The 26,997-nt window shown below is 36.7% G+C and overlaps 1 protein-coding gene across 1 annotated transcript; it reads left to right on the top strand.

Moving 5' to 3' along the window:
• Window positions 1-26,997, top strand: l(3)neo43 (cytochrome c oxidase assembly protein COX16 homolog l(3)neo43). The gene is made up of 4 exons (XM_090376380.1): window positions 1-240; window positions 11,487-11,561; window positions 23,239-23,316; window positions 26,863-26,997. The coding sequence occupies exons 1-4, from the start codon at window positions 187-189 to the stop codon at window positions 26,995-26,997; spliced, it is 342 nt and encodes a 113-aa protein (XP_090232506.1). The 5' UTR covers window positions 1-186.

The raw sequence follows: 26,997 nt of genomic DNA, 5'->3' as shown, positions 1-26,997 counted from the left end.
TTCATTTTGTGGAACATTTAATTTTCTGTAGCAGGATTAGCAGCATGATGCACTTATTAATCATTAATTATATAAATTAAGCAGATTAATTTTTATGTTATTGTAGGACTATTAATACTTTCTAAATCGAGGGAAAAAAATTTCTTAGTACAGTAACGGGACACGTGTGCATAGGAAACGCACAATATGTCCCAAAACTTATTAAACAGCAAGTTTTTCATGTATGGAGTTCCTTTCCTGGTAATTTAATAGTTTATTTAAAGTGTGATACAGCATGGGTCTGATAACACAGTTCAAGAAGTATTTTTAATTGAAAAAAAAAAAAAAAAAACTGTTTCCAAATCGGTTTTCATCCAGAGCATCTAGTTTTTGTAATGAGACTGGTTATATCGCATACTTATTCAAATACACGAATGTAATTATTACTTATGTAAATGCACATTCACACTTATGTAACTGCTTGAACATATCCTTTGCTATTTTATAATTTAATTATAAATTGTTTCAGGTAAGATCGAGCATATTACTGAAACGCATTCATCGTTATGTGTAAAAAATCACCCCACCAAATTTTGCAATGTGTGTGTGTGTCTCTTGACTAAATCACAATAGCATTAGTAGTGGCATATGATGCAAGAAAGCAAGCTTATGCAGCATCAGCCAAAAAAAAAAACAAATAAATAATAATAATAATAAACTGCTCTCATTTCACCCCTCCATTCGTTCCAAATACCTGTCCAGCTCAGCCTTAAATTTATTTAGACTACCAATTTCCACAAGAAAAGATGGAAGTCTGTTCCACCAACCAACCACCCGCTGGCCAAAGGCAAACTCCCGCACATCCACCCCACAACTGCCCCTCCCAAACTTGAACCCATGACCCCTCAGGCGATTACTCTAAGCAAGAAGAAGAATCCCATCAGCACCGAGCATGCTCAAACCATTCAAGGCCCTACACACCTCCATCAGACCACCTCGCCGGCGCCCAGTCTCCAGACACTGCAATTTACAAAACTCAAGCCCCTCCCCATAAGAGCAACCCCCCGTTCCACTCACCAATCCTTCTGCCCCTCCCTGCACCCGCCTCAACAGCTCCACATCCCTCCCAAAATAGCATACAATCACAGGGTGCCTCTGTAGCCAGGTGGGAAGGAGTAGCAGTGCGTAGCACATGCTTCTTGATTAGACCGGGGTTCGAGCCCGTCACCACCAAATACGGAGGATGCGGAAAGGTCATTCAGAGAATGACCACCGCATATCCTGGAGCAATATGGCCTTAGTTGCTAATGCTCTTAAAAAAACAAAACAAAACCAAGTACAATCACAGCAGTATTCAGAACATCTACTAGTTGTACTTTGGGGCAATCCCAGGATTTTCTGTGGGGGGGGGTTAAAACAGTATCCCACGAGTCACTATGTTCATATAGCTAAAAAAAAAAAAAAATATCAACATTATCTTGATTATAAGGAAGAGCAATAGCCACTTTAGCCCTAACTGAGACTGTCCTCTAAGTCAGTGTTTCTCACTCTTCTGCTAGACTGTGATGCACCACAAAATATTCCCTAATTTGCATTTATTGTATGTAATTATTACATTATTGTAAAAACAATCCAGAAAATGAAAAAAAAAGTGATCTCACTCAAATCTGCATAAAAATGATGATCTAGTAATTATTTCCTAAATCCAATTAAAAAATATTAAGCAACAATAAATGAGAGAAACCAGTAATAATAACAAAAGTTTTTATCATATTTTTTTATAAGTTTCAAGGTCACTGAACCTCCAGATTGAAACCCAGACGTTCACAGGGCAGATGCAACATGAATGTCTGTATTTTTGTTGGCTGTTTGTGTTTAGCCAGCAAAAACAAAGTTTGGTGGCAAGATTAGATATCTGTCACTGGCATCTCACAGATGCTACATGGGAATGGGGTTACCTAGAGGAAAGGTAGGCACTTTTACTCACCTGGCATCTGTTAAATGCCAAACAAAAATTTAATGTCTCATAATTCACAGTATATCAAAATTAAAACAAAAATAATGTATAACCAATTAGAGGATATTGGTAGCCAAAGGTACATAGCAGGATTTGATTTCATTTACGAATTAAAAAAAAAAAAAAAACGGAAAAATTTTAAATCTGGCACCTGTTGGACCCCATGTTAGCAATGTAAAGTTAATTTCTTGCATTTAGACTTCTTTCCTAAAATCCATGGCACGGTGAGGAATCAGCAGGGAGGGAAGTACATCAAGACACTACGGCAATGTGACATTGCTATCAAGGTTTTCTGGCAAGCATATGTTGCACTGCAACGTTCCTTGTCCTTGACGAAGTGTACCAAAGGAAATTATCCACATGACAATTTTAAATTGTACATATCATTTTACAGTAGTGTGTTTTATTATTTTAACTATGTGCATAAAATGTATTGGGTTTAAACTGTAAAAGTGTTAAAAATATAATTGTAACCAGTCTCTTGTTTTGTAATGAAATTGTCTTTAACTTGCACTGATTTTATCAGCAGTTGTATTACAAACATTATATATATCGGGAAAAAAATTAGAACATATTTGAAATCGGCACACTAAATTGGTTTAAAAAAGTATGCTTGCATCTTTAATGGAAGAAAAGGTTTCATTTTGTTGACCAGTGTAATCTGGCATGCATGAACTACAGTATGTGTTAAAATGGCAGAATGATGTAAGGGAAGCTTATATAAATCTGCCTTATAAAAATAAAAAAAAATTATAAAATAAGGAGATAAAAGTGAAGTGTCTTCCAAGTTTCACATTTTTTCTCCTACTTCTGAATATTTATCATTAGCTGAGATAAATGATGCAAGAAAGCAGCATCAGCCAAAAAAAAAAAAAAAAAAAACCTTCCCATTTCACCATCTGGTCACTCGAAATGTTTGTCTAGTTCAGCCTTAAATTTATTTAAGTATCAACTTCCACAACAACAGGTGGAAATCTGTACCAAATCTCAACTACCCGTTGGCTAAAGGCAAACTTCCGCACATCTATTCTACAACTGTCTTTCCTTAATTTGAACCTATGCCCCCTCAGGTTCTTAGTCTGAGCAAGTGGAAATATCCTGTCAGCATTGAGCCTACTCAAACCATTCAAGGCCTTTATACACCTCAGTCAGATCACCTCGCAGGTGCCTATTCTCCAGATGCTGCAACTTGCAGAACTTAAGCCTTTCTTCGTAAGTGCACCCCTTGTTCCTCTCACCAATCTTGTTGCCCTTCTCTGTACTCGTTCCAGCAACTCTACATCCTTCCTAAAATGAGGCCTCTAGACCTGTATACAGTGCTCAAGGTGGGCCTGACTATTTCCTTGTATAACAGGATAATCACCTCCCTGTCCCTGCTAGCAAAATTCCTATATATCATCGACAAAACTCCATGACCTGCCCTGGCAGCCCCTTTGTCACTGCTCAACAAAATTTATATTTGACTGCATAATTACCCCCAGGTCTTTTTCACTTTCCACTTCCCTGAGTTGCAGTAACACACAGTTCGTATGTTTCTTTTGGGTTACTGCTATCCATATGGAGTACTTTGCATTTGTAAATTTTAATCTTCAGTTGCCATTTCTCAGCCCATCTGCCTAACTTTTCTAGATCCTGTTGCAGTAGCATACTGTCTTTACTGTCATTAACAACCCTGTCAACCTTTGTGTCATATGCAAACTTGGATATCAAGCCTGGTATACCTTCATCGATATCATTGATAAATACACAAAACAACAATGGGCCCAGCACCTAACCCTGGGGAACTCCACTAATAACATTAGTCCACGTAGAGCAGAGCATTGTCCATTTATTACCACTCTCTGCTGTCTCCCAATCAACCATCCCTTTATCCATTGCAGTAACTTGCCCTTAATGCCATACCGCTCCAATTTGTACAGCAGTCTTCCATGCGCAACAGTACCAAAAGCTTTCCTGAAATCCAAGTATATGATATAAAAATTATTTTTTGCTTCCAGTTCCTTTGTGACCACATCATAGTATCCAATCAAATTGGTCATACAAGACTTCCCCTTAACAAACCCATGCTGTGTCTGAGCTATTACTGCTGTCTTCTCTAGGTGATCCTGTATTACCTCTTTACCCAGTGACTCCATTATTTTCCCCGGATTTAATTCCACTTTAAATCTAGCTAAACTTTAAATGTAGCTTATTTAATTGCCTTGTCTATGTTATGTATCTATATGCTCTCTCCTTCTAAAAGGCTAAGTAAGTGGTTTTCAACCGGAGTGCTGCGGCACCTTAGGGTGCCGCAACAACATTCCAGGGGTGCCATGTAATTTGGGTTTAAGTTACTTAAACTTATTTTTTTTTTAAATTTATATGTTTATTTCATTATAAAAAGGTGTACAGTATCTTTTTAATTTTATGGTGATCTATAATTAATGTTTATTTAGTACCTCTATATAAAGAATAAAATTATATACTGTATATATATAATTTGTATTATTAAATGTAATTTTTATAATTATATTATTGTAATAACTATCATATAACATATATATATTTTTAATATTATATATACAGGGTGTCTCAAAAATATTGGTACAAACGTTTAGGGGAGATAGGTAACATCTAAAGGAATGTGTTTGCTTGTTTGTTTGGTTTTTAGGAGCATTAGCAACTAAGGCCATATTGCTCCGGGAAATGCGGTGGTCATTCCCTGACCTTTCCGCATCTTCTGTAATTGGTGGTGACTGGCTCGAACCCCGGTCTAATCAAGAAGCGTGTGCTATGCACTGCTGCTCCTTCCCACCTGGCTGCGGAGGTGCCTAAAGGAATGTGAATCGCATAGGAACCCATAACTGGAAACGTCACGGGAAAGTAGTAGCAGAGGCACAAGAAGCAGAAATGACACAAGACAGTAATTAGTGGCAAACATTTATTTGACATACTATTAACAATGGAGTACGAGATGAATGCATTTCATGATGTTACAACAGATGCTCGAAGGTTCCACCATGAAACGACCGTGATGCATGCGTGACACCGATGCAGCATGGATTGGTGGACACGGTCGAACACACCTGGAGTTTCTTTGACAGTAGCAGCAGTGCAGACGAGTCTCGCCACGAGATCCATTTCCATCTCCACAGGCGATTTCATACATGATAGATTTGAGGGCCCCCCACAGAAAGAAATCCAGGCTCGATAAATCAGGTGAGCATGGGGGCCAGGCAATGGGTCCACCGCGGCCAATCCATCGGCGCCGAAAACGCCTGTTCAAATGGTCACGAACACACCTTCCATAATGGGCAGGCGCACTGTCATGTTGAAACCAAATGTTGCGTCTCACATTTGCTGGAACATCGTCAAGTAATCCTGGTAGAACTTGTTCAAGAAAGATCTGATATTTAACGGAGTTCATGCGGGATGGTAACAGGTATGGGCCGACTAAGCAGTCACCGACCATACCTGCTCACACATTTATTGCGAAGCGATGTTGTGCCGCATGGGGGCTCATACCGTGTGGGCCCTCTGCTAATCCATACACTAGGTACATGTCTGCCAGCTCACAGTTCGTATATCAATGCATGCTCTTCGTGCAGCGACTACTGCTTAAATGAGTAAACCACAAATTTTCCCTCTCGTGAACTGATGAACAGCGCTGTGTACTGACTTACGGTGACGTTTCCGGTTATGGGTTCCTATGCGATTCACATTCCTTTAGATGTTACCTACCTCCCCTAAACGTTTGCACTAATATTTTTGAGACACCCTGTACATACACGCAGAGAGAGAATCTAACAGGCAACAAATTGAGTAGGGGTGCCGCAAAACAAAATAAATTACTTAGGGGTGCCGTTATTAAAAAAAAAAGTTGAAAACCACTGGGCTAAGTGGTAACTTACTCATGTAGTTGATTACTATATTACTAAAGATAGCTTTTCTTATAGCCAGTCTATAACTCTTTCCTTAATTTGAAAATATGTACTCTTGTTTGTAATGCAAAAAAAGAAAAAAAATACAGCTCCATCACTGAATCAAACTTAATCATAAATAATTATTAATATAATACTGAATTAAGTAAAAAAGCTAAAAATTAATTTTTTATAAAAAAAACAAAAGAAGGTGGTGTATGACAGGCACCACATGGAGGGTATTTGTTCAATTTAAATATAGCTAAATATTTAATAGGCTTTTATTTTTTAAGAAAAATTAATTTAAATATTTCTCAAAACTATATGCACAGCATCATTTTTAATATTCTATTTAAAAAAAATTTAATAATTTAATGATTTAATCTGGCTATCTGTCCAACCCTTCTTTAAATTTACACAATTGAGTAGTTCTATAAGATTAGGTGACAGATTGTTTTAATGTTTTTCAGTCTCCTTTGTTAATGCCAAGCAGTGTAGACAAGCAGCAAGGAAGGCCCATAATGTTCTTTCAATGATTTATTGAACATTTGCTTGTAGGGATAAGGATGTCATAATCCCACTGTATAAGGCAGTAGTTTTCAACCAGGGTGCCGCAACAACATTCCAGGGGTGCCACGTAATTTGGGTTTAAGTTACTTAAACTTATTTATTTATTTTTTAAATTTATATGTTTATTTCATTATAAAAAAGTGTATAGTATCTTTTTAATTTTGTGGTTATTTATAATTGATCTGTACTTAGTACCTCTATATAAAGAATAATGTTATTATATACTGTATATATATAATTTGTATTATGAAATATAATTTTTATAAGTATATTATTGTAATAACTATCATTATCATATAACATATATATTTTTAACATTATATATATATATATATATACACAGAGAGAGAATCAGATCTAACAGGAAGAAAATTGAGTAGGGGTGCCACAAAATAAATTACTGAGGGGTGCTGTTATTAAAAAAAGTTTGAAAACCACTGGTATAAGGCAATCGTAAGATCTCACTTGAAATACTGTATCCAAATATGGAGGAAATATTCAGTCTTTCCATATGAGGAAAGACTGAATACGTGGACTATGGTAGCTCGCACACCTTAGAGAGAATTTCATTGAGATCGGCAAGGCTCTCTGAGGGTGGGGGGGGAGTGACTAAAATGAAATTTTCACTGTTATAAATGATTTCAGAACTAGAGTCCATAAATCCAAATTACAGGAAAACAGATTTAGCCATTGTGTTTTTAATTATTGGAATGTTATTCCTGGGGTTAGTTGAAGCACTGCTTGGGAAAAGTCATCTAGTTAGTTACCTAAGTTTTGAGGTAACTTTTCTTTTATTTTTTATAGATTTATTTATATTAATTTTTATCATTTTATTTGTTTCTTGGCCAGTACAGCAAAAAGCTGATAGCTTCCTTGCACTATATGGCTAATACTTATTAAAGTATGCATCTTCTAGTTTGAGTTGCCCATGGAAGAAAAAAGATATTCTGTTATTTAGTTCATGCAAACCTTTCAGGGCCTTAAATTCCTCATATAGGTTCTCATATAGATGGGGTCTCCAGACTTTGCAACTCCGAAAACCGAAGTCTGTCTCTCTCTCTCACTCAAAAGGATACGCTTTATGCCAATAACAGAGCAATGTTCCCTGTCAGTAACTCTACAGAATATTTTATTATGTCAGTAATTCTGTAGGAATATTACTTTATGAAAATAACTACCCTTGCTGCTGTTTACTGCATCTTTTTCAGAAGGTTCATGTCCATCTTGACAGAAGTCACCAAACAACACAATATATGGTCTAAGCAATGCCTCTTTTTCCTTACTAGAACAATTTCTGAGCAAATACAACTGAAATACATGGCATACATCAATGCATTTGATGGCTTGAGAGTGGAAACTGATATGAAAACATTTTCAGTATGTGCACAGTAGGAATCCAAAACATCCATATTTATCTTTGGAAATGATTCATTATACGAGGCAGTTCTAAAATAATTAACCTGACAGCCCTCTTTTGATTGGAGTCTAGATTCTTGATTGAGGGAGGTTTGAGGACACCATTCACAGGCATTACAATTTCTTGTTTCAGTTCTCGAATTGTGTGTGGATTGTTTCTATAAATACTATCCTTAAGGAATCCCATAAGAAGTTATATAAGTGGCCAGAACCATTCATACCCAAAAGATGCAGAAAATGAATTAGACAAAGTTTGGTGCTCACTGAGAACATTCAATACAGCATTTTCTGTAAACAGCAAATGCTGTATTGAATTTTTTCCTTATAATGGCAATATGAGAGGAGATATAGATAATGACAAGCAGTTACAATATCAAGAAATATTGGTCCAGTAATACCACAAGCCAGAACAGCACACCATGCCAGGCATTACTGGGTTGTAATTGAGTCTATTATTTCATGAAGGTTTCTGTGGTCCCTACATCCATATTCTACTTATTAATGTACCATTAAGATAAAATGGGCTTTTATCTGTAACCCATATTAGAATGGCTGGATTATTCTTTGAAAAATGCAGAAATAGCCTACAAATTAATCCTATTGTTTTTATTACTCTCACCATGAAACTTTCATATAAAACACTTTCCATACAAAATTCCATATATGAATTTTCCATACAGAATTCCATACCAAATTCAAGCAGCATTTCTGCACTTGCATTTTGTATGGAAAGAGTTTTGCATATATTCAAATCCTATATTGATGATTCTCCTAACATAAGTTGTTTAAAAAGAAGTTTACAGGTTTTCCAGGACTTCATACCACTGCATGCTGAACTTGTGCATTTTTTTTGCCATTCTGCCTCCTGTTACCAACAGTACTTTTATTATTGGTCCCTCGGGTGTATGGTTGACACAGTCATTTTGAACTTGTTAATTACTATTTAAAGGTTTGTAGACCTGCTTGGAATTTTTCTGCACTCAAATTTGAACTTGAATAACAGCACAATTTGGTAGTGATGGGATAATTTCATTAAGAACGTGTGCTGCTTTTGGTACCATCCTGCTCACTACAATATTTTCATCAAATTAACACCAGGCGTAGCACATTCTCCCAAGACTGCTTATTTCAGAGACATTAGATACATTTATGTTGTTATGTATTATAGGAAATACTGTATACAATTAAAACTGGAGCATATTTTTGGAAGACCTTGTATATACACATATACAGGGTGATTCACTACCAGTGCAACAAACTTGCAGGAGGTGTAGGGGGCACAAAGACGAATCGGAATCACATAGCATTGCAGGGTCCGAAATGCCTTCTTAATGCGGTAGAGAACGTTGAATGGGAGGTCGCGTGAACAGCGATCCCGCTGGAAGTCAGCATTTGCAAACCGGTTTCCGAGGCAGTAGGATGGACGAGTATTTAAACGTTGAACTGGCTGACATGCACCTCGCGTGTGGAGCTGCGGACTGTAACGGGCGCGCCGCTCTGCGTTTGTACCAGGAACTTTCCCGCACAGGCGTGCCCCTCATCATACGATTTTCGCACTTGTGCACAGAAGGTTACGTGAGACTGGTTGTTTCATGAGAGGTACCATGAATCGAGAGCGAACGACGAAGACGCCAGACAGTGAGGAGAATGTCCTACGTCTTGCAGAAGGCAATCCGAGTACGAGTACTCGAGCGATAGGCCAACGATTGGGTATTTCCCAATCCACTGTATGGAGGATATTGTCAACAAACCAAATGAGTTCATACCATCTGCAACGCGTCCAATCATTGGAGCCTGCGGATTATCCACTTCGGAGGACTTTTGCTACTTGGTTTCTTCAACAGAAACGGTTCGCAAATGCTGACTTCCAGCGGGATCGCTGTTCACGCGACATCCCGTTCAACGCCCTCTACTGCATGACGAAGGCATCTTGGACCCTGCAATGCTATGTGATTCCGATTCGTCTTTGTGCCCCCTACACCTCCTGCAAGTTTGTCGCACTGGTAGTGTCGCACTACCAGGAATGCAAAAAAACTGACTATATAGTGTCCAGTGTGTAAGATTTTAGTAATTATTATTATTATTATGAAACTACCCCCAAACACGAAAGCTATTAGAACCTATAATACTTATTTATATTTGTAATAATAATACTTAATTATATTAATACAAACATATTAGAACCTATAGTAGAGCTGCTGGAATAGGTAGAGGGAAGGGCAACGAGATTGGTGAGGGGGGATGGGGTGCTCTTATAAAGCAAGGCTTCACTTCTGCAAATTGCAGCATCTGTAGACTAGGCACTTCTGAGACGATCTGATTGAGGTGTTTAAGGCTTTGAATGTCTTGAGCAAACTCATGCTGATGGGATTCTCCCTTTTGCTCGTATTATGCATATGAGGGGGGCATAAATTTAAATTGAGGAAGGATGGTTACAGAATAGTTCTTTAACCATCCTTCAGCCAATGGGTGGTTGATTGCTGGAACAAGTTTCTGCCTGTTGTTGCAGAAATAGATAGTTTGAATAAATTCAAAGAACTATACAAACTATTAGAGGGGATGGGTAGGTGAAATGAAAATTTTTATTTTACTTATTTTTTTGGTCCAATGCAGTATAAGCTTGCTGCCTTGCATCATTTGCCACTGTTAATATTAATACTAATACTAAATACCACACATTGGTTGAAGGTTGAGAAGACAGACAATGCTAAGTTGATATTAGACTTGAATATTTATAACTATAATTTTTGGGAAATATGTGTGAAGGAAGGTTCCAGAAAACACAAGTAGAAAGGATAAATAGGGAAGAGAAAAAGTTGGTTCTGTAAGTTTGGAGTTGGACAGTGGATGAATGCTGACTGGTTGCGGCACATGTCTGTACTGGTTTGAAAGAGAGTGGGGAAATAACACAGATGCCAGTTCAGATTCAGAAGAACAATTTTTACAGAAGTATCCATAAAAAAGGCATGCCTCAGAAACTGAATATCTTTGAGACAGAGTGGAGAGACTCTGTAAGAGATGGATCATTAATTAACCTGACAGCCCTCTTTTGATTGGAGTCTAGATTGTTGATTGAGGGAGGTTTGAGGACACCACCTTAGATGTGAGAACAATATTCCAGGTATGAAATTTTCACAAAGTGAGTAGTTGTTTAAAAAAAAAAGTATTGCTTAGAGTGAAAAGGAAAATCCAGTTTTTTTGGATGCAGAAGAAGCAGTATTTGTTATGTGCTTATGCTAAGAGAGATTAGTTAGGCTAATTCCTAGTAGAGATATGTGATGTTGTCTAGAAATCTGTGTCGTGGAAGATGACCACGGGAGTTTCTTTGTCCCATTGGAGAGTTACCTGGAGATCAACATTTAAGAAATTGGTGGTGTGTCTTTTTAAAGTTAAAACTGTTTGTGCAGGGCAAATTTTGTCAATGGGCTACTTGGAAAAATATGCTGAAATTATTAACTTGTATTTAAATAGTGGCAAGTTCAATAATAGTAACCATAGTTAAAAATTGAGAAATAAATTTTTTAAGCACACATAGAACACTTTTTTCTTTTTTTTTTAGTAGCTTTGCTTAAATATATAAATTTTATGTTTGTGTTCCTTCACAGACTCTGGTAGTTGGTGGATCTTTTGGTTTAAAGTATTTTGCTTCATTGAGATATGAGTTCCGCAAGAATGAAATGGTAAGAAGCAGTGTTTTTTCACGTTAACAATTTTTTAAATTTTATTACTGATCTTTAAATTCTTTTGTTTTAGCATAGACAAAATGATGCAGGGAAGCATCATTTTGCCAATTTAAAATTTTTTTATGATAATTAGCATTAGCATATGATGCAAGAAAGCGAGCTTATGCAGCATCAGCCAAAAAAAAAAAAAAAAAAAAATCCTCCCATTTCGCCCCTTCATTTGTTCCAAATGCCTGTCCAGCTCAGCCTTAAATTTATTTAGGCTATCAACTTCCACAACAAAAGATGGAAGTCTGTTCCAACGATCAACCACTTGCTGGCTAAAGGCAAACTTCCGCACATCTATTCTACAACTGTCTTTCCTCAATTTGAATCTGTGCCCCCTCAGGTTCTTAATCTCAGCAAGAGGAAGAATCCCATCAGCATTCAGCTTGCTCAACCTATTTAAGGCCTTATACACCTCAATCAGATCACTTTGTAGGTGCCTACTCTCCAGGCGTTACAATTTGCAGCCTTTCTTGGTAAGAGCACCCCTTTGTTCCCCTCACCAATCTTGTTGCCCTTCTTTGTACTCGACCTAGTAACTCTACATCCTTCCTAAAATGAGGTCTCCAGACCTGTACACAGTACTCTAGATGTGGCCTGACCATTGCCTTGTATAATGTGATAATCACCTCCCTGTCCCTGCTAGCAAAATTCATATATATCATTGACAAGACTCCATGACCTGCCCTGACAGCCCCTCTGCACTGCTCAGCAAACTTCATATTTGACTGCACAATTACCCCCAGGTATTTTTCACTTTCCACTTCCCTAAGTGTAGTACCACACAGTTGGTATGTTTCTCTTTGCTACCCATATGCAGTACTTTACATTTGTCGATGATGAACTTCGTAGCCGAGTCGTCAGGAGCGGGAGTGCAGTAGCATACATTCTTTGAGTAGACCGGGATTCGAGCCCCTGACTGCTAAATACAGCCAATCTGCCAACCCGCACTGCATCAGCCTGGTGGATTATGGTCCATTTCTCTCAGCATGAATTATTGAGGAGGCTTCCATCCTACAGTGGGTTGATAATGGCTGCAGTTTACCTTTTTTTTTTTTTTTTACCTTCATCAATATCATTGATAAATATACAAAACAACAATGGGCCCAACACCGAATCCTGAGCAACTCCACTAATAACATTTGTCCATGAAGAGTAGTGTCCATTGATTACCACTCCATGTCGTCTCCCACTCAACCATCCCTTTATCCATTGTAGCAACTTACCCTTAATGCCATACCTCTCCAATTTGTGTAGCAGTCTTCCACGTGCAACAGTATCAAAAGTTTTCCTGAAATCCAAGTATATAATATCAAAATTATTTTTGGCATTCAGTTCCTTTGTGACCACAATATAGTATCCAATCAAATTGGTCAAATGAGATCTTCCTTTAACAAACCCATGCTGTGTCTTAACTATTACTACAGTCTTGTCTAGATGATGCTTCTTTAGCTGGTGCCTCCGTAGCCAGGTGGGAAGGAGCAGCAATGCGTAGCACAAGCTTCTTGATTAGACCGGGGTTCGAGCCCGTCAACACCAAATACGGAGGATGCGGAAAGGTCAGGGAATGGCCACCGCATATTCCCGGAGCAATATGGCCTTAGTTGCTAATGTTCCTAAAATCCAAATAACAACAAACAACAAGCTTCTTTAGCCAGTGATTCCATTATTTTTCCTGGAACACAAGTTAAACGAACAGGTCTATAGTTATGTGTCACCTTTTGAACCCCTTTTATGAATTGGTGATACATTTGCAAACCTCCAGTCCACAAAGACCTCCCCTGAGTCCAAGGAAGCTCTCGTAATTATGGCTAAGGGTTTGCTTAGTTCCTTTGCTGCCTCCTTTAATATAACTGGATAGATCCCGTCCACCCCAGGTGTCTTTTTTAGGTTTAACTTCAACAATTTCTCCTCCACTTTGCTCTCAGTTATTACAAAATCACTTAGCTCCCAGTTAGAGTTTGATAAACTTCTAGCACTCTCCTCATGTGTGAATGTAGATGCAAAATACTCTTTCAGTTTATCAGCTACCTGAGCATGATCTTCAATAGTCAACATATCTATATATTAAGTTCTAGAGTTTACATAAGTAAAGAACTCTTTGTTGTGTTTCTTTGCATCCTTTGCCAAGGTTTTCTCGTAATCTTCCTTCGCCTGCCAAACCTCCTTTGTGACTTGATTACAGACTAGTTTATATCTGCCATAGGCTTCTGTGTCATCACCTGATACTTTATATGCATCCCATACATTTTTCTTCTCTGCCATGAGTCTCGTTAGTTTATCTGACATCCATGTAGGCCTGAACCTTGAACATTATTGGTAACATCATCAGTTGATCTCACTGCACAGAATTTAAAAACTGTCTGAGACCCCTGTAGTCACCTTTTTGAAAGCAAAAGCCCTTCCCTTTAGCCTTAATGGTGGTTACATCTTTAAGTAATTCCCACATCAGTACATTGTGATCACTGTCACCCAGTGGTTCCTTTATATGCAAATTCTTAATGCATGAATAATCACTGCTGATAATCAGATCAAGAGTATTGATCTGATTGCCTCTCGAACATGTTGCTGTAGAAAACAGTCATCCAGTAAATCCATAAAAGCCTTGCTAGTATGCGAATGACCAATCCACAAGTTCCAGTCAATATCCTGAAAGTTAAAATCCCCCCATAATAAGACATTCTGATTTACTAACCCACTCTATTTCTCTGCACAATTGCTCATTATACCCATCAGATTCATTAGGCCTGTAACATACACCTACTCTCATTTTTTCTTTCCCAGTGCTTATGTCACACCAAACAGACTCAACATTGCATTGTTCACTAACATCATTTGGATGCACTTCCTTAGATTTTATGTGTTTATTCACTAACAGCATAACCCCTCCTCCCTTCCTCTCCTGTGTATCCTTTCTGTACACATTGTACTCCCCAAATTCCAATTCTGCACTGCTTACGTTTGTGTGACACCACATCTCTGATATCCTAACAGTATCTGCCTTTGATGTCTTGACTAGCACTTCAAGCTCATCAAATATATTAACTATACTCCTAGCATTGGTGTACATGCAAGTATACATGCATCTGTTTCTACTCTTAGCCTGTGTATTTATTTGTTCCACTATGACTCCCAGCAGTCCTGGAAATTTCCATTGCCTCCTTGTTTCTAGGCTGCTGCTCATTCTAATAGAGCAGTGCAGGAATCATTTTTGCCAATGCCTACGGTCACTGTTAACCTTTTAGTCTGTGTATCCCTCCCCCAAGCTAGCAGTTTTCTGATCCACCTAACACTGCATCGATAGCATCAGCAAATATTCTTGCACCCTTTCTATTTAAGTGTACCCCCCATCCCTGTAGAAGCAGTCTCAACAAGCACAGACCGGGCTGAAAAAAATTCTACCCCTTGTATTAGTGTTATAATGGCTAAATGAAGCAGATTTTAATATAATATAAAAGTCTACTTTCTTTAAAACTGCAAGGAATCAAATTTTTTCTGCATGTACCAAAAGGGGGTAGGGGGGAATTTTCTATCACTCATGCCTGCGTCATCACTAAAAGGAGCTATCCAATTCTACTTTAAACTTTACCAAATTCTCCACCTTGATCACTATAGCAGGCAATGCAATCTAATTATCTACAACACAGTCTGAAGATAAACTTTGTGAGATCCAGCCTCCTGTTACTCCAAAAATTTTGTATTTGTTCCCCGTGGTTCTCTCTATTACCAGTGAAAACTTACCTCCTTCATTCATTTTTCTGATTCCCTTCAGAGCCTTTCACACCTCTATCAGGTCCTCCATAAAATATCTAATCACAATGCTTTGCAGTCCACATCTTCTAAGCCATTCTTCATATGGACATTGATTAGCAACCCCTCACTAATCTGGCTGCCCTACTTTGGACCCTTGTAGAAGTTCTTTTTTCTTTCTTCAAGTGTGTGGCCTCCAGACCTGAAGGCAGTATTCAAATTATATGAAGGGATGATCTTTACCTTACTTGCAGAGGGTCTATATATCATAGATAGAAAGGACACCACCATGTTGCTTTTCTGACCACCTATTTACAGAGCATGAAAATTTCATATTTCACTGAATTGTAGCCCCAAATCTTTTTCATCCTGAACCAAATTTAACTGCACTCCCCCCTAGCTTATAAGTCACACCTGGGTTTCTGTTCCCTAGGTGCAAAACCTTACAAGGTGCATTAAACTTCCGTTGCCATCTTTCGAACCATTTGTGCAACTGATCTAAGTCAAAATGAAACAAAATGGACTGGTTCTGATTTTTATCACACTTTTTACCTAAATCATAAACTTTGACAATTGATCCTTAGGAACTTAATTTGCTACACTAATCCATGAGGAACATCTCTTTATGATCACCGTGTCTTGTCTTTTAGCCAGCCCTTGATCTAACTAGGGATCTTAACAGTAATCCCAATTTTCTCAAATTTATATAATAGTCTTTCGTGAAGAACCACATCAGAAGCCTTACTGAAGTCAAGGTAAATAATGTCAAAATAAAATAAACCCCTGCTGTGATCCCTTAAGGATAGCATTTCTGTCAAGATGGTCTTATACTATACCCTTAAACCTTACCTATACCCTTAACACAGATCAGGGGTGGCTCATTGGTAACCCAGCTTTTTAAATCTAAATATACAGTCAACGGAGTTATATGAAATTTTGTGAAGAACAATGCAATGCAATGCAATGAATATTTTTATTAACAGGCCCGCATATAGTATTCTCATCCTCTATTTCCAATAAGCTCCTCCGTAGCCCGATGGGAAGGAGCAGCAGTGCCTAGCACACGCTTCTTGATTAGATCAGGGTTCGAGCCCATCACCACCAAATACAGAGGATGTCGAAAGGTCAGAGAATGACCACCGCATATTCCCGGAGCAATATGGCCTTAGTTGCTATTGCTCCTAAAAACCAAATAACAAACAAACATATTTCCAATAATAAAAAAATAATAATAATAAAATAAATAAATAATTGCTTTATTTAATACAAGTACAGTCAGTCCTCATATAACACGTGTTTACACTACATGAATTTGATCATACACGATTTATAAATAGGGGAATGATATCTTATATAACACGAACCGAATTTGCTTATGCACGATTCGCCTTGTGTTTACAAGAAATGGCAGTCGAACGTAGAATCACCCCAACCGAATGCAACACGATAGGAATGAAGAGAAGATTCTGAAAATGTATTGTTTTTTATATCAGTGAAGGGGAAACACATTTCACCATAATAACGTAAAATTCCAGCTATCGGTATTATCGCAAATGCAATTAGATCGAGTTTACTACCAGTTTATAACAGATTCCACTAGCAGAAACACAACTGGAAATTGTTTTTATTTTTTTATGGTAGTAACCCCTAGAAATGTGCTTTAGTAAAATGTGAGGTGTTAAAAGTGTATCTCTGCCTTTACGGTGTTGTTTATTTATTCAGTTGCTACATGCTCACAGCTTTGTTTATGTGTATCAAGCGTGCCTCCTCGTTTTGTAATTGTGCTTTATTCCCTAAAAATGAGTACAATACTTAAAAGGTGTGAAAAGGAAGCGTCCTGGTGAAGATACTGCAGATTCAGAGAGAAAAAGAAAAGCAATATCGATAAACAGAGGCAGACTGGGTCAAAAATTCTTACCCGGGAAAATTTATACTGGCCTCATACTATGGTTTATGACCAAAATCACACCGGCCTCTGGCTCACCGGGGTTTCCCCAGTAAGGCGGGAGGCCGGTGTGATTTTGGCCAGTCCGCCTCTGTCGATAGAGAAAAAACATGAAATTGTGAAACGCTTTGAGCAAAATGAGAGACCATGTGATATTGCACGTGCTACAGACCTAAATGAGGCAACACCGAGAATTAGAATGAATGCAGAGAAAATAAAAACAACTTTCATAGCAGGAACAACTCAAAGTGTAATTAAAATTCATTAGATTAAGACACAAAGAATTGGAAGAGATGGAACGCCTGTCATCTGTTTGGATAGAAAATCAAACAAAAAACAAGTTTGCTTACGGTAGAAGTAAAAGCATTAGCAATATTTTATTACGTAATAGTCGTAATAAAATGCGTAAGTATTTTATTACGATTATTTATTGTGTTTGGTTACAAATGTGTGTTCAATCTTGGGTGGTCAGCACCTAACCCCATTTTTCCCATAGGGCCTGTTGTTTATATTGCACGATTTTGCATTGCACGAGGGTTTCTAGGAATGCAACCATCGTGCTATACAAGGACTGACTGTATTAAACAAAGCTCGGGCCATCCAGGCCCAACCATAGCCTAAGGCCTTTGGTTCATGGGGAAAACAACTACTTCCAATAATCATTTCAATAACAAACAAATAAAAACAAGAAATCATTTTCAACTTTGAAGTTTAACCGTTGGCGGAACTGTGTGCTAGACAGTTCCACATTTTGCTCCCAGTGGTTGAGTCAATGCCTAGTCGGTGGGTTGCCAATACACAGTCTAAAAATAAGGAATTCAAAGTACAGTCGATTCCGGTTATTTGGGACATATCGGGTCTAGTGCATTTTGGCCTGATTAAGTGGCTGCCCCAATTATCCGAAGTGTCACGTAAAAAAAAGTTGGTTCACTGTACCAACTGGTTCACTGTACAATCAAATCACGTTATGATGGAGTCACCTTAGTAAAGTACCGCTCACTATATGATGTGTAGTAAGTGCCAGTCATGTGATCATGTTTGTGAATTAAATTTTAATTCTATTAAACAGCGATTCTAATTAGCGAAAACAGAAGAATATTATCCACAGGCTATAAAAGTAAAGATATATTAAGCACAAATTTACCTTTTATTACCTTACTAATTAAAAAATTAAATGATACGTGAAAATCGGAAGAATATACGTGATAATCGGAATAATTAATACATACTGTAATATGTACATAATAACTAGTTGACATTTCTGTTCACTGACATTTGTGGGTGGGGGTTAAAATTTAAAACAGTAAAAAGATAAGCAATCAATAACAAAGAACATGGCCCACACAAATTGCAAGTAACACAATACACGATACGCACAAGTGAGAACGGAGTAACGAGTTACAAAGCTTTTAAAATAGGAATGAAGAGAAGATCTGAAAATTAATTTTTTTATATGATTGAAGATTCCATGGAAGTGTAAACACATTTCACCATAATAACCCACAGAATTCCAGCTGTCGGTATTATCGCAAATTCAATAAGATCGAGTTTACTATCCATTTATGATAGATTGCACTAACAGAAAAGCCCAATAAACAGGTGACTGCTAATTGTTTTTATTGTTTATGGTTGTTACCTCCAGAAATCCGACTGTACCACATGGTTCGGTCGGAGACAATCGTAGGGTAATCTCTAGTGCTGTGGTCTCCTGCCCTGATTAAACGGCATGTTGTCCCAATTAAGCGAAGTAAACTTTGGCTATTTTCTCGATTGGGTTCTGCTTTTTAAGATTTGCCCCAAATAAACGGTTAACCAGTGGCCCAAATAACCGGAATCCACTGTACTGTGAAAATCCTTCAAAAACACTCATGATTGAAATGAAGGAAGTATGCAACTATGTAAGTGTTGACATAGGTGAGGGATATTCTTTTACAAAGCAATTAATTGCCGCTAAATTGTTTAACAAGGAGAACTTGGTTATTTTTCGTGTGAAAATGCTTATGGAAGAGGTAAGGGAGACTGTTGAGGTATACTCCATGATTGAAAGAGAAAAACTTCTGATGGAATTACAAGTTTTCTATAGCAGACATGATCTACACAATTATTGCAAATTAATTGACTTACTGAAATTTATCTCAGAAAATAATCTAGCCAAAGCTCTTGGTGAATTATAAAACTTATATACTTCAGAGCTCGAACACTGCCAATCGACATTAAAAAGAATAAAAACATTTTTAAGGAGCACTATGAATCAAGCAATGCTTTCAATAGAGAAAAGTTTGGTCAACAGTGCACCAAACTTGAATGAAAGAGTTAATCTATTTTAAACAAATAAAAACTGAAGAATGGATTTCATTTTTAAATAAATCAAGATTACCCGTCTGTTAATGGTAAGTATCCAGTTAATGTTTAGTAGTATTTTTAACTTACTTATTATTATTACTATCTTTTGTCTACATGTCTTATAACCAAGGCAGTTTTTAATGTAACTTTAAGAAGCAGCACCCCCCATACATCAGAGTCATGACCCACCACTGCCACAAATTCCATTATTTTTTCCTGTCACTGAATCAAACTCAACTGATCTGTTTTTTTTTTTTTTTTTTTTGATTTGGTAGTTGTTGGCGCATCGGCTTCTGTGGCCATATTGCACCTCCCAAGGTTTTTGCAGTACTTTGATCCAAGCCCGAGGCGGGAATCGAACCCGCGACCTTTGGGTTGCGAGGCAGGTACTTTACCCACTCGGCTGGCCCGGTCGGCTAACTGATCTGTAGTTGCCCATCATGGCTTTTTGTATCCCCTCTGTGGACTGAGGAGATATTAGTGCTTCTCCAGTTTAGGGAGATCATCCTGGAGTCTTATGATTATCTTTTAACATCTCCAATGGGATAATGCAGTCACATGCAGCCTGTTTTTTTATTGTACACACATAAATACACTCACATGCAACCTTTCTTATTATAAATTTTAATTATATTTTATACAAAATAAAAAAAAAAAAAAATTAGGAAATGGTTTAACTTTTTCTCCTACAACCAAATTAAGAAAAATAAGTAAGAAAACTGTGAATTGTACTTTTGTGTCACTCATTACTCAAAAAGAAGACAGTTACCTTCATCTTTACCAGATAACCAGTTTTATGTGTGGAAGGGGGAATATTGGTAATTCAGAAACAATGTCTGTGTCAAGGTGAGTTAGAAGTAACTGTCAGGGTAGACAGTTCATGGACTTTTTCGTAAGTCACTAGTAATTTTCGTGATTGCCATCAGTGTAATCAGAAATGACTATTATTCAGAAGAGATAAATGGAGAAGAGAAGCAGTATTTGTAATGTGCTTATGCTAAGAGAGATTAGTTAGGCTAATTCCTAGTAGAGATATGTGATGCTAATTCTTAGTAGAGATATGTAGAAATATATTGTAGAAATTTTTTAATAACATTATTACTATATTTAATATTGCAAGAAGGATAACTATAAATTTTACCAGTTATGCAGGTGAATAAATAACTAAAAATAAAACAAAAAACTGTAGAAAAACATGAATATTTATTTGTGAATTAGTCTTTACATCTGAAGAAGTAATAATGGAGGGGAGAGGGATTGTTTAATGTTTCAAGAGCTACTCTGCTCCTTTCTTTTGAGGCTATGGAAATAGTATCAGTAATTGCAAATGATGCAAGAAAACAAACTTATTACAGCATCAATCAAAAAAAAAAAAAATACCTGGTGATCCCTCTAATCTGTTTTCCCCCCCCAGTCTTTAGTATCCTCCCTCTCTCACTAAACTGACCAAGTACACCCCTTAACAATGTCGCCAAATTCTAATCAACGTCTAAATTCTACCGTTTTGTGTAATAGTTTTACTTCCTCCTAGAAGTGGTAGTTTGAATTCATTCAAGAATTCATTCAAAAAAAAAAAAATAACTGTTATACGAAGAATTTAATTCTCGGAGGGAGAATTTGTCGTGGGCTAAGCAAAGTTGATAGAGAGACAAACATGCATAAAATACATCACATGCCTATCTACCAGAATCATTTCTTGCTTGTAGCAGAGTTGAGGGATTATGCTATACTGATCTTATTGAAAAATGAGAAAAGAATTTTTCTTATTTGATAACTTCTCCTTATAAGGCTACAGTCAATCTATCATCAGTGCAATCACAAACTGTACAGTTGACCCTTGTTAATGCACTTTCATATGTCTGTAGTTTCCAATGAAGTATCTGCATTGCACACACATTCTTCTTCCATGTTGGTTCAGTAATGTATAGTGCTACTCTCAACGTCTTATTTGTATATTGAAGCTATTTTATTCGTAAAGAAACCCTAGTATACATGAAAACTATGATTGGAAAACAAATAATAAATAAATCTAAGAGTGGAAAAAAGAATCTGAAAAATAATAGTTAAAAAAAAAAAAAGGCTGCAAAAAAATCTCATTCTTTAGAAGTAAGTAATGTTAGAAGTTCTAAACAAGCTTGGCAGAGATGAGCACACAGCATTGAGAACAATTTTGTGGTAGTGGTGATGGGTAGTCTATGTCATCTGACATAGACTATCCGTATGACTCTGGCTAGCCATCTTAGGCAAAGGATCTGGTCCAGTTCATATGTACAGTTTTTTCTACACTGTAAGTGTAGAAAAAACTGTACTTAATTGACACATCATTGCATCTCCCCCCCCGTGTAAATCTCTAAGACAACTAACACTATTACCTTTTATCTAGCATATAACCTCACATGTATAAATTTAATAACATCAAAATTTGCCCGACTTATTAGGCCTTTTAACACATCGCTCTAGCGTTCAACCTCAACCAGCAATTTCCAAACAGCAATCCCATTAAGCATTAATGTCAGATGCGTACATTTTTTTTTTTTTTTAGGTCCTAGCCACTGAAATCCCAGGAAATTAGGTGGCAGGACCTGCTAGAGCAACTTGTTGTGATACTGGACACACCCAGCTAGCCTCCACATGGCGAGGTATGGGCAACGTTGGGCCCCACTAGGGACCTGGCAGCCAATAAGCCGGACAAACAATGAGCACAACACATCACACTGCACAGACATGGCCCACACACTTTCAAGTCTCTGGCTTGACAGTGTACTGTCCTCGATACAGCGAACACACGCGGAGATGGAAGAAATCCCAGGTTCCATCTGACACACACATACCTTGTAACTAGAGCTACGAAATCTTGCTCTGAAGCAGCTAAGAAAAAGGAAAAATACTGATTACCAGATAAAACATCATAACTAATAACACATACTTTTGTCAGGACCAGTTGTACAAGAAAAGGTGCTATGTTCATTGAAGAGAGCCAATGACTCTCTTTAATGAATTTTACTTAGACCTAAGGAGATGTTGAAAAGTGTGAAAAGTTGTTCCTTGATGTTAACTAAAGCAAAGTTACACAGAAGTCTACAAATGAAATGTGAAAGCTTCAATTCATGTATCCATTAGAAGATTTTGAAAAAGCCATCTTCATTCTTCATATCAGCTTCCACTTTATCTTATCCTACCATTTCAGCTGAAAAGCCTGCTAGATCTTATATAGTTCCGGTACAGCCACCTCCATCATCATCTGAGTCATATGGCATAGACTACCCATATGACTCTGGCTAGCCATCTTAGGCAAAGGATTTGATCCAGTTCATATGTACCATTTTTTCTACATTGTAACTTTTTGAGTTTATTAAATAAAATATTTTCATCAAATAAAATACTATGTTGTTCATTCTATTTTCGTCTAATATAAGAATATATGAAAATGAAGTGTAATAATACTGCAGGAAAAAAGTTGTATATAATTGATTATATAATAGAAACAGATGTTAAATGGATTGTTTTATTATAACTGGTGAGCTAAGTCATTATTTGAGAATTATGTTTAATAGAATGTTTTTTTTTTTTTTTTTTTTTTGTCTTCTGCAGCTTCAACCAGAAAATGTTGAAAAACTAGGGATAAAAATGAAGAAAAAAGGTGAAGTCACTTTAGAAAGTGAATTTGAGGTATGGAATGATGTTAATTGGTGTTATATATTAACATAATGTATCGACTAAATAATAAATAATTTCTTTTACGCACTATGTAGCATTACTGAATGATCATATCTTGAATACAGTTATACTTAAATGTATCATATATTATCAGATATTCATGATGCCTCTGATTAGGAAACTGATATTCAGTACCTAATGAGAAGATATCTACATGCTAAGAATACTGGCTATTATTCTAGCAGAGATAAAGAGGTGATTATCCCTTTGTACAAGGCCATGGTTAGGCAGCCCAAGTTTACACTGTTTGAGGTGATGCACTGATTTCTGATGATGAAGTAGATGCAGCAGTGGTCGATGAAGCCATAATTGTTGTAAGAACAGTTGAAACTGTAGTTGTTGTAGGTACGGTTGAAGCTGTAGTTGTTGTTGAAGTGTCCACGGGAGCAGAAGTTGCACTATTTAAGTCAGAAGTTAGAGATAGTCTTTTAGCGAAGACATCATGAGCAAACAGTTGGAGAGCATGAAAAGCGTTAACATTTTGAACTAAGAGAGACTCTTGACCTGGAGAGAAATTTTCAACTGGCTTAGATAAACCATCTCTTATATCGTTTTACCGTTGACACTCATAGAGGACATGTTTCCAATTTTCAATTCTGCCACAAGCACAGAGATCAGTTTGGGATAACCTAAATTTGTATAATTTCTCATTTAGTGATCCATGTCCTATTAATAAATAAGAAGTGTGCAGATCCATAGAGTACAAGGTTTTAATTTTTTTGTTTGACATGAAGGTAACTTCAGGAAAAAATTCTTTACTGACAGTACCCAGAGATGTGGTGTCCGAACGTGTTTGCCGTGTATTTAAAAGTTCGTTCCAACACCTAGCTCTTTCACGCTTAACATCTGTTTGAAGGTCTATGGTGATATTCAAAATTTCAGTTGGAATCTGTCTCTTAATGCAAAAACAGAGGCCTCTGTATATTAGGTGTAAGTCCAAGGGCAACGTGCCAGCGATAACTTTACATAGTTCTTTGTAAACTAGCTAGTTTTGCTTGAAATTTAACTATTTTTGCCTTGTGTAGCCATGCACCAGCGGTATAAGTTGCCATAGGGAAGAAGATGGCATTGTAATAAACCTGCATAGTCCAATGCGAGAGACCCAGTCAGTTCTAGAGACCTTCACGATGGCCCCAGTAAATTTTCTAATTTTGGCAGTTACGCGATTAAGGTGTGAGAAAAAATTTAATCTACAGTCCACAATCACACCCAAATATTTGGTTTCCGTGACAGTTGGGAGTTGAATATTGTTAACTTTTACTTGTGGTGGGTGTTGAATATTTAACTGGCTAATGCATGCCATATGAAATGCATATGGCATGCATTAGCCAGTGAAGACTAAAGAGGCAAATTCTAAAAAAAACCCTACCCATGCAATACATTAAGCTGATTGATTAGTTCAGCCACAACAGTTTCATCTGCTTCCCAATCAGTTAAGTTATGACTAAAAATTTTAATGCTAACAGCAGAAGGAACTTTGCCTTCACAACGAATTATGATGGTATTGCACTGCTTTCAAATAAATAACCTTTTTTTTTGTGATGGCATTGATTTTGAAAGTTTAATTTGCCATTTATTTAAAATATAAGATAAAGGCTAAATAACATATTAATCATTGGTGATGTAATGTCATCTCTAAAAGGTTAAACTGCCAGTTGCAGTATCAACTAGTTTCAAACAAATGTGTTTAAAAGCAGTGAAATACCAAGCTAACTCATTGTAAAGGCAACGTTCTCTGGTTCAAAGCCACATTTGTCATACCCTATTTACACTGCTCATGTTTATAGTAGTGCAACCGTGGTTAGTGGTATGGGTCAATATTGTAAAATAAATAAATTTTCTGTTTATATTCTTAGAATCAGGTATATACATGACAAAGAATATACAAGCACAGCACTGTATGTTATGCTCTTGCATAACCACAGGTCTGAGGAGTGTAAAGCTAATCATTTTGACAATTAATACAATAATTACAGTATTTAGCAGTCACATAGGCACAGGCAACTCAAACAGGTGCTACTGCACTCCCACACTTAGCTGCTGAAACAGTCAAATAATCATTGTTGACCATTTTGAGAAAGCTCATTACGTAATGTGTAGAATACTGACACATTACTGAAATGGTTAGCATTCTTGTAGTCACCTTTCCAGGCATCTATTCTAAAAACAGGGTACAGGTGGAATCTGGTAACCCTACATTAACCCTGCCCATGCATTATTTCTTTCCAGGTGTTGAACATCAGCTTCCCACCCACTGTTATGCTTGATTCAGCTTGTATGATTGTGTCAAACTGTTGATACAGACATACATGTTATTTCAGCTGTTAAGTCCATAAAAACTGTAATATCTTAAAGTGTAAAAGCTGTAACGTACATAAAACTTCAATTTCTGTTTAGAATCTTTTGCTTTTAAATAGCAAAAGACACTCCAAATGATTTCTCTTGCTTGAGAATATAGAGTTTCCTTTTGTATACTAAAGTTAACCCTTTCCAAATATGTACTTAAATTTGTTTTGCAAGTGTGAGCTCTAGGGAAATACATACATAAATTTATATTTTCATATTTCATTTTATTTTTTATTTTAATTTTCCAATTTGTGTTTACTAAGCTGAAATTCTGGAATTCAAATCTAGATATTTAAATTGGATTAAATGAAAAATAAATAGATACAGAGGATATTACTGTATTAAAAATAATAATGAAATTTTTTTACAAAATGTTTTGCAGCTTTTTTAAAGATATATTTATGAATTTTTAAATTTTTGATTTGTTCGTTGGCAGTTATTTCACTGTAATGTTGTACATTCAGGTCAAAATAGGCACAAATTAATATTTAAAAGCATTTAGATACAAAGGTTTCATTTTTGGAATTTTTTAAAAATTCGACAAAAAATTCACTCCAGAGCTGGTTGTAGTGGAAACCTCACTACCGTGAGCCAGTACACATCCAGCTAACTCACAAAGGAACTGATTAATACGAGCTATATGATCCCATATTTGAGCTATGATCCATAGTTATTAATCCTCATCTGGAATTGGCTATTGTGTCATCCTAAGCCACAAACTGTTAAATGATCAGCTTTTTCCGTATAATGAATGATGACATCTATTTCATCTTTTGCCAATGAAGTAGGACCATCAACACTCTTCCTCCTCCCCTGCCACCCCCATTTGGTCTGAATGGACTATTTTTTGGGTAATCTAAACACACTATCCAAAACATAGCTTATAAAGTTTTTGCAGATTGAGAATACTGGATCAAGGGCTTTGTGTCTTCTAGTATGTTTCAATAAAACAAACTTTGTTACAAATATGTAAGTTAAGTTCTCATTTAAAATACTCCAAAAGCATTTCAGATGATGTATTTTTTTACAGTATACATATTGTCTTTTTTTATTTATTTTGAATTATATTATGAATTGTAATACTGTATTTGCTGCTTGGACTCATATTACATACATTGTTGTCTAATGTAAAAATTTTTTCTTCCAATTTAGAAAATCAAAGATACAGATATTGATAGCTGGGAGAACATTCGTGGTCCTAGACCATGGGAGGACAATACTGAATCTATACAAAAAATTAAAGAAAAACAAGCCATGATGAGAAATAAGCCAGAAAATACAATGTAG

Source organism: Mastigoproctus giganteus, chromosome 6 (genome assembly GCF_048544385.1).
Source record: "Mastigoproctus giganteus isolate SK-2022 chromosome 6, ASM4854438v1, whole genome shotgun sequence".
Lineage (NCBI taxonomy): Eukaryota > Metazoa > Arthropoda > Arachnida > Uropygi > Thelyphonidae > Mastigoproctus > Mastigoproctus giganteus.
The sequence above is the reverse complement of the archived record's forward strand: the minus strand, read 5'-3'. Positions and strand labels throughout refer to the sequence as shown.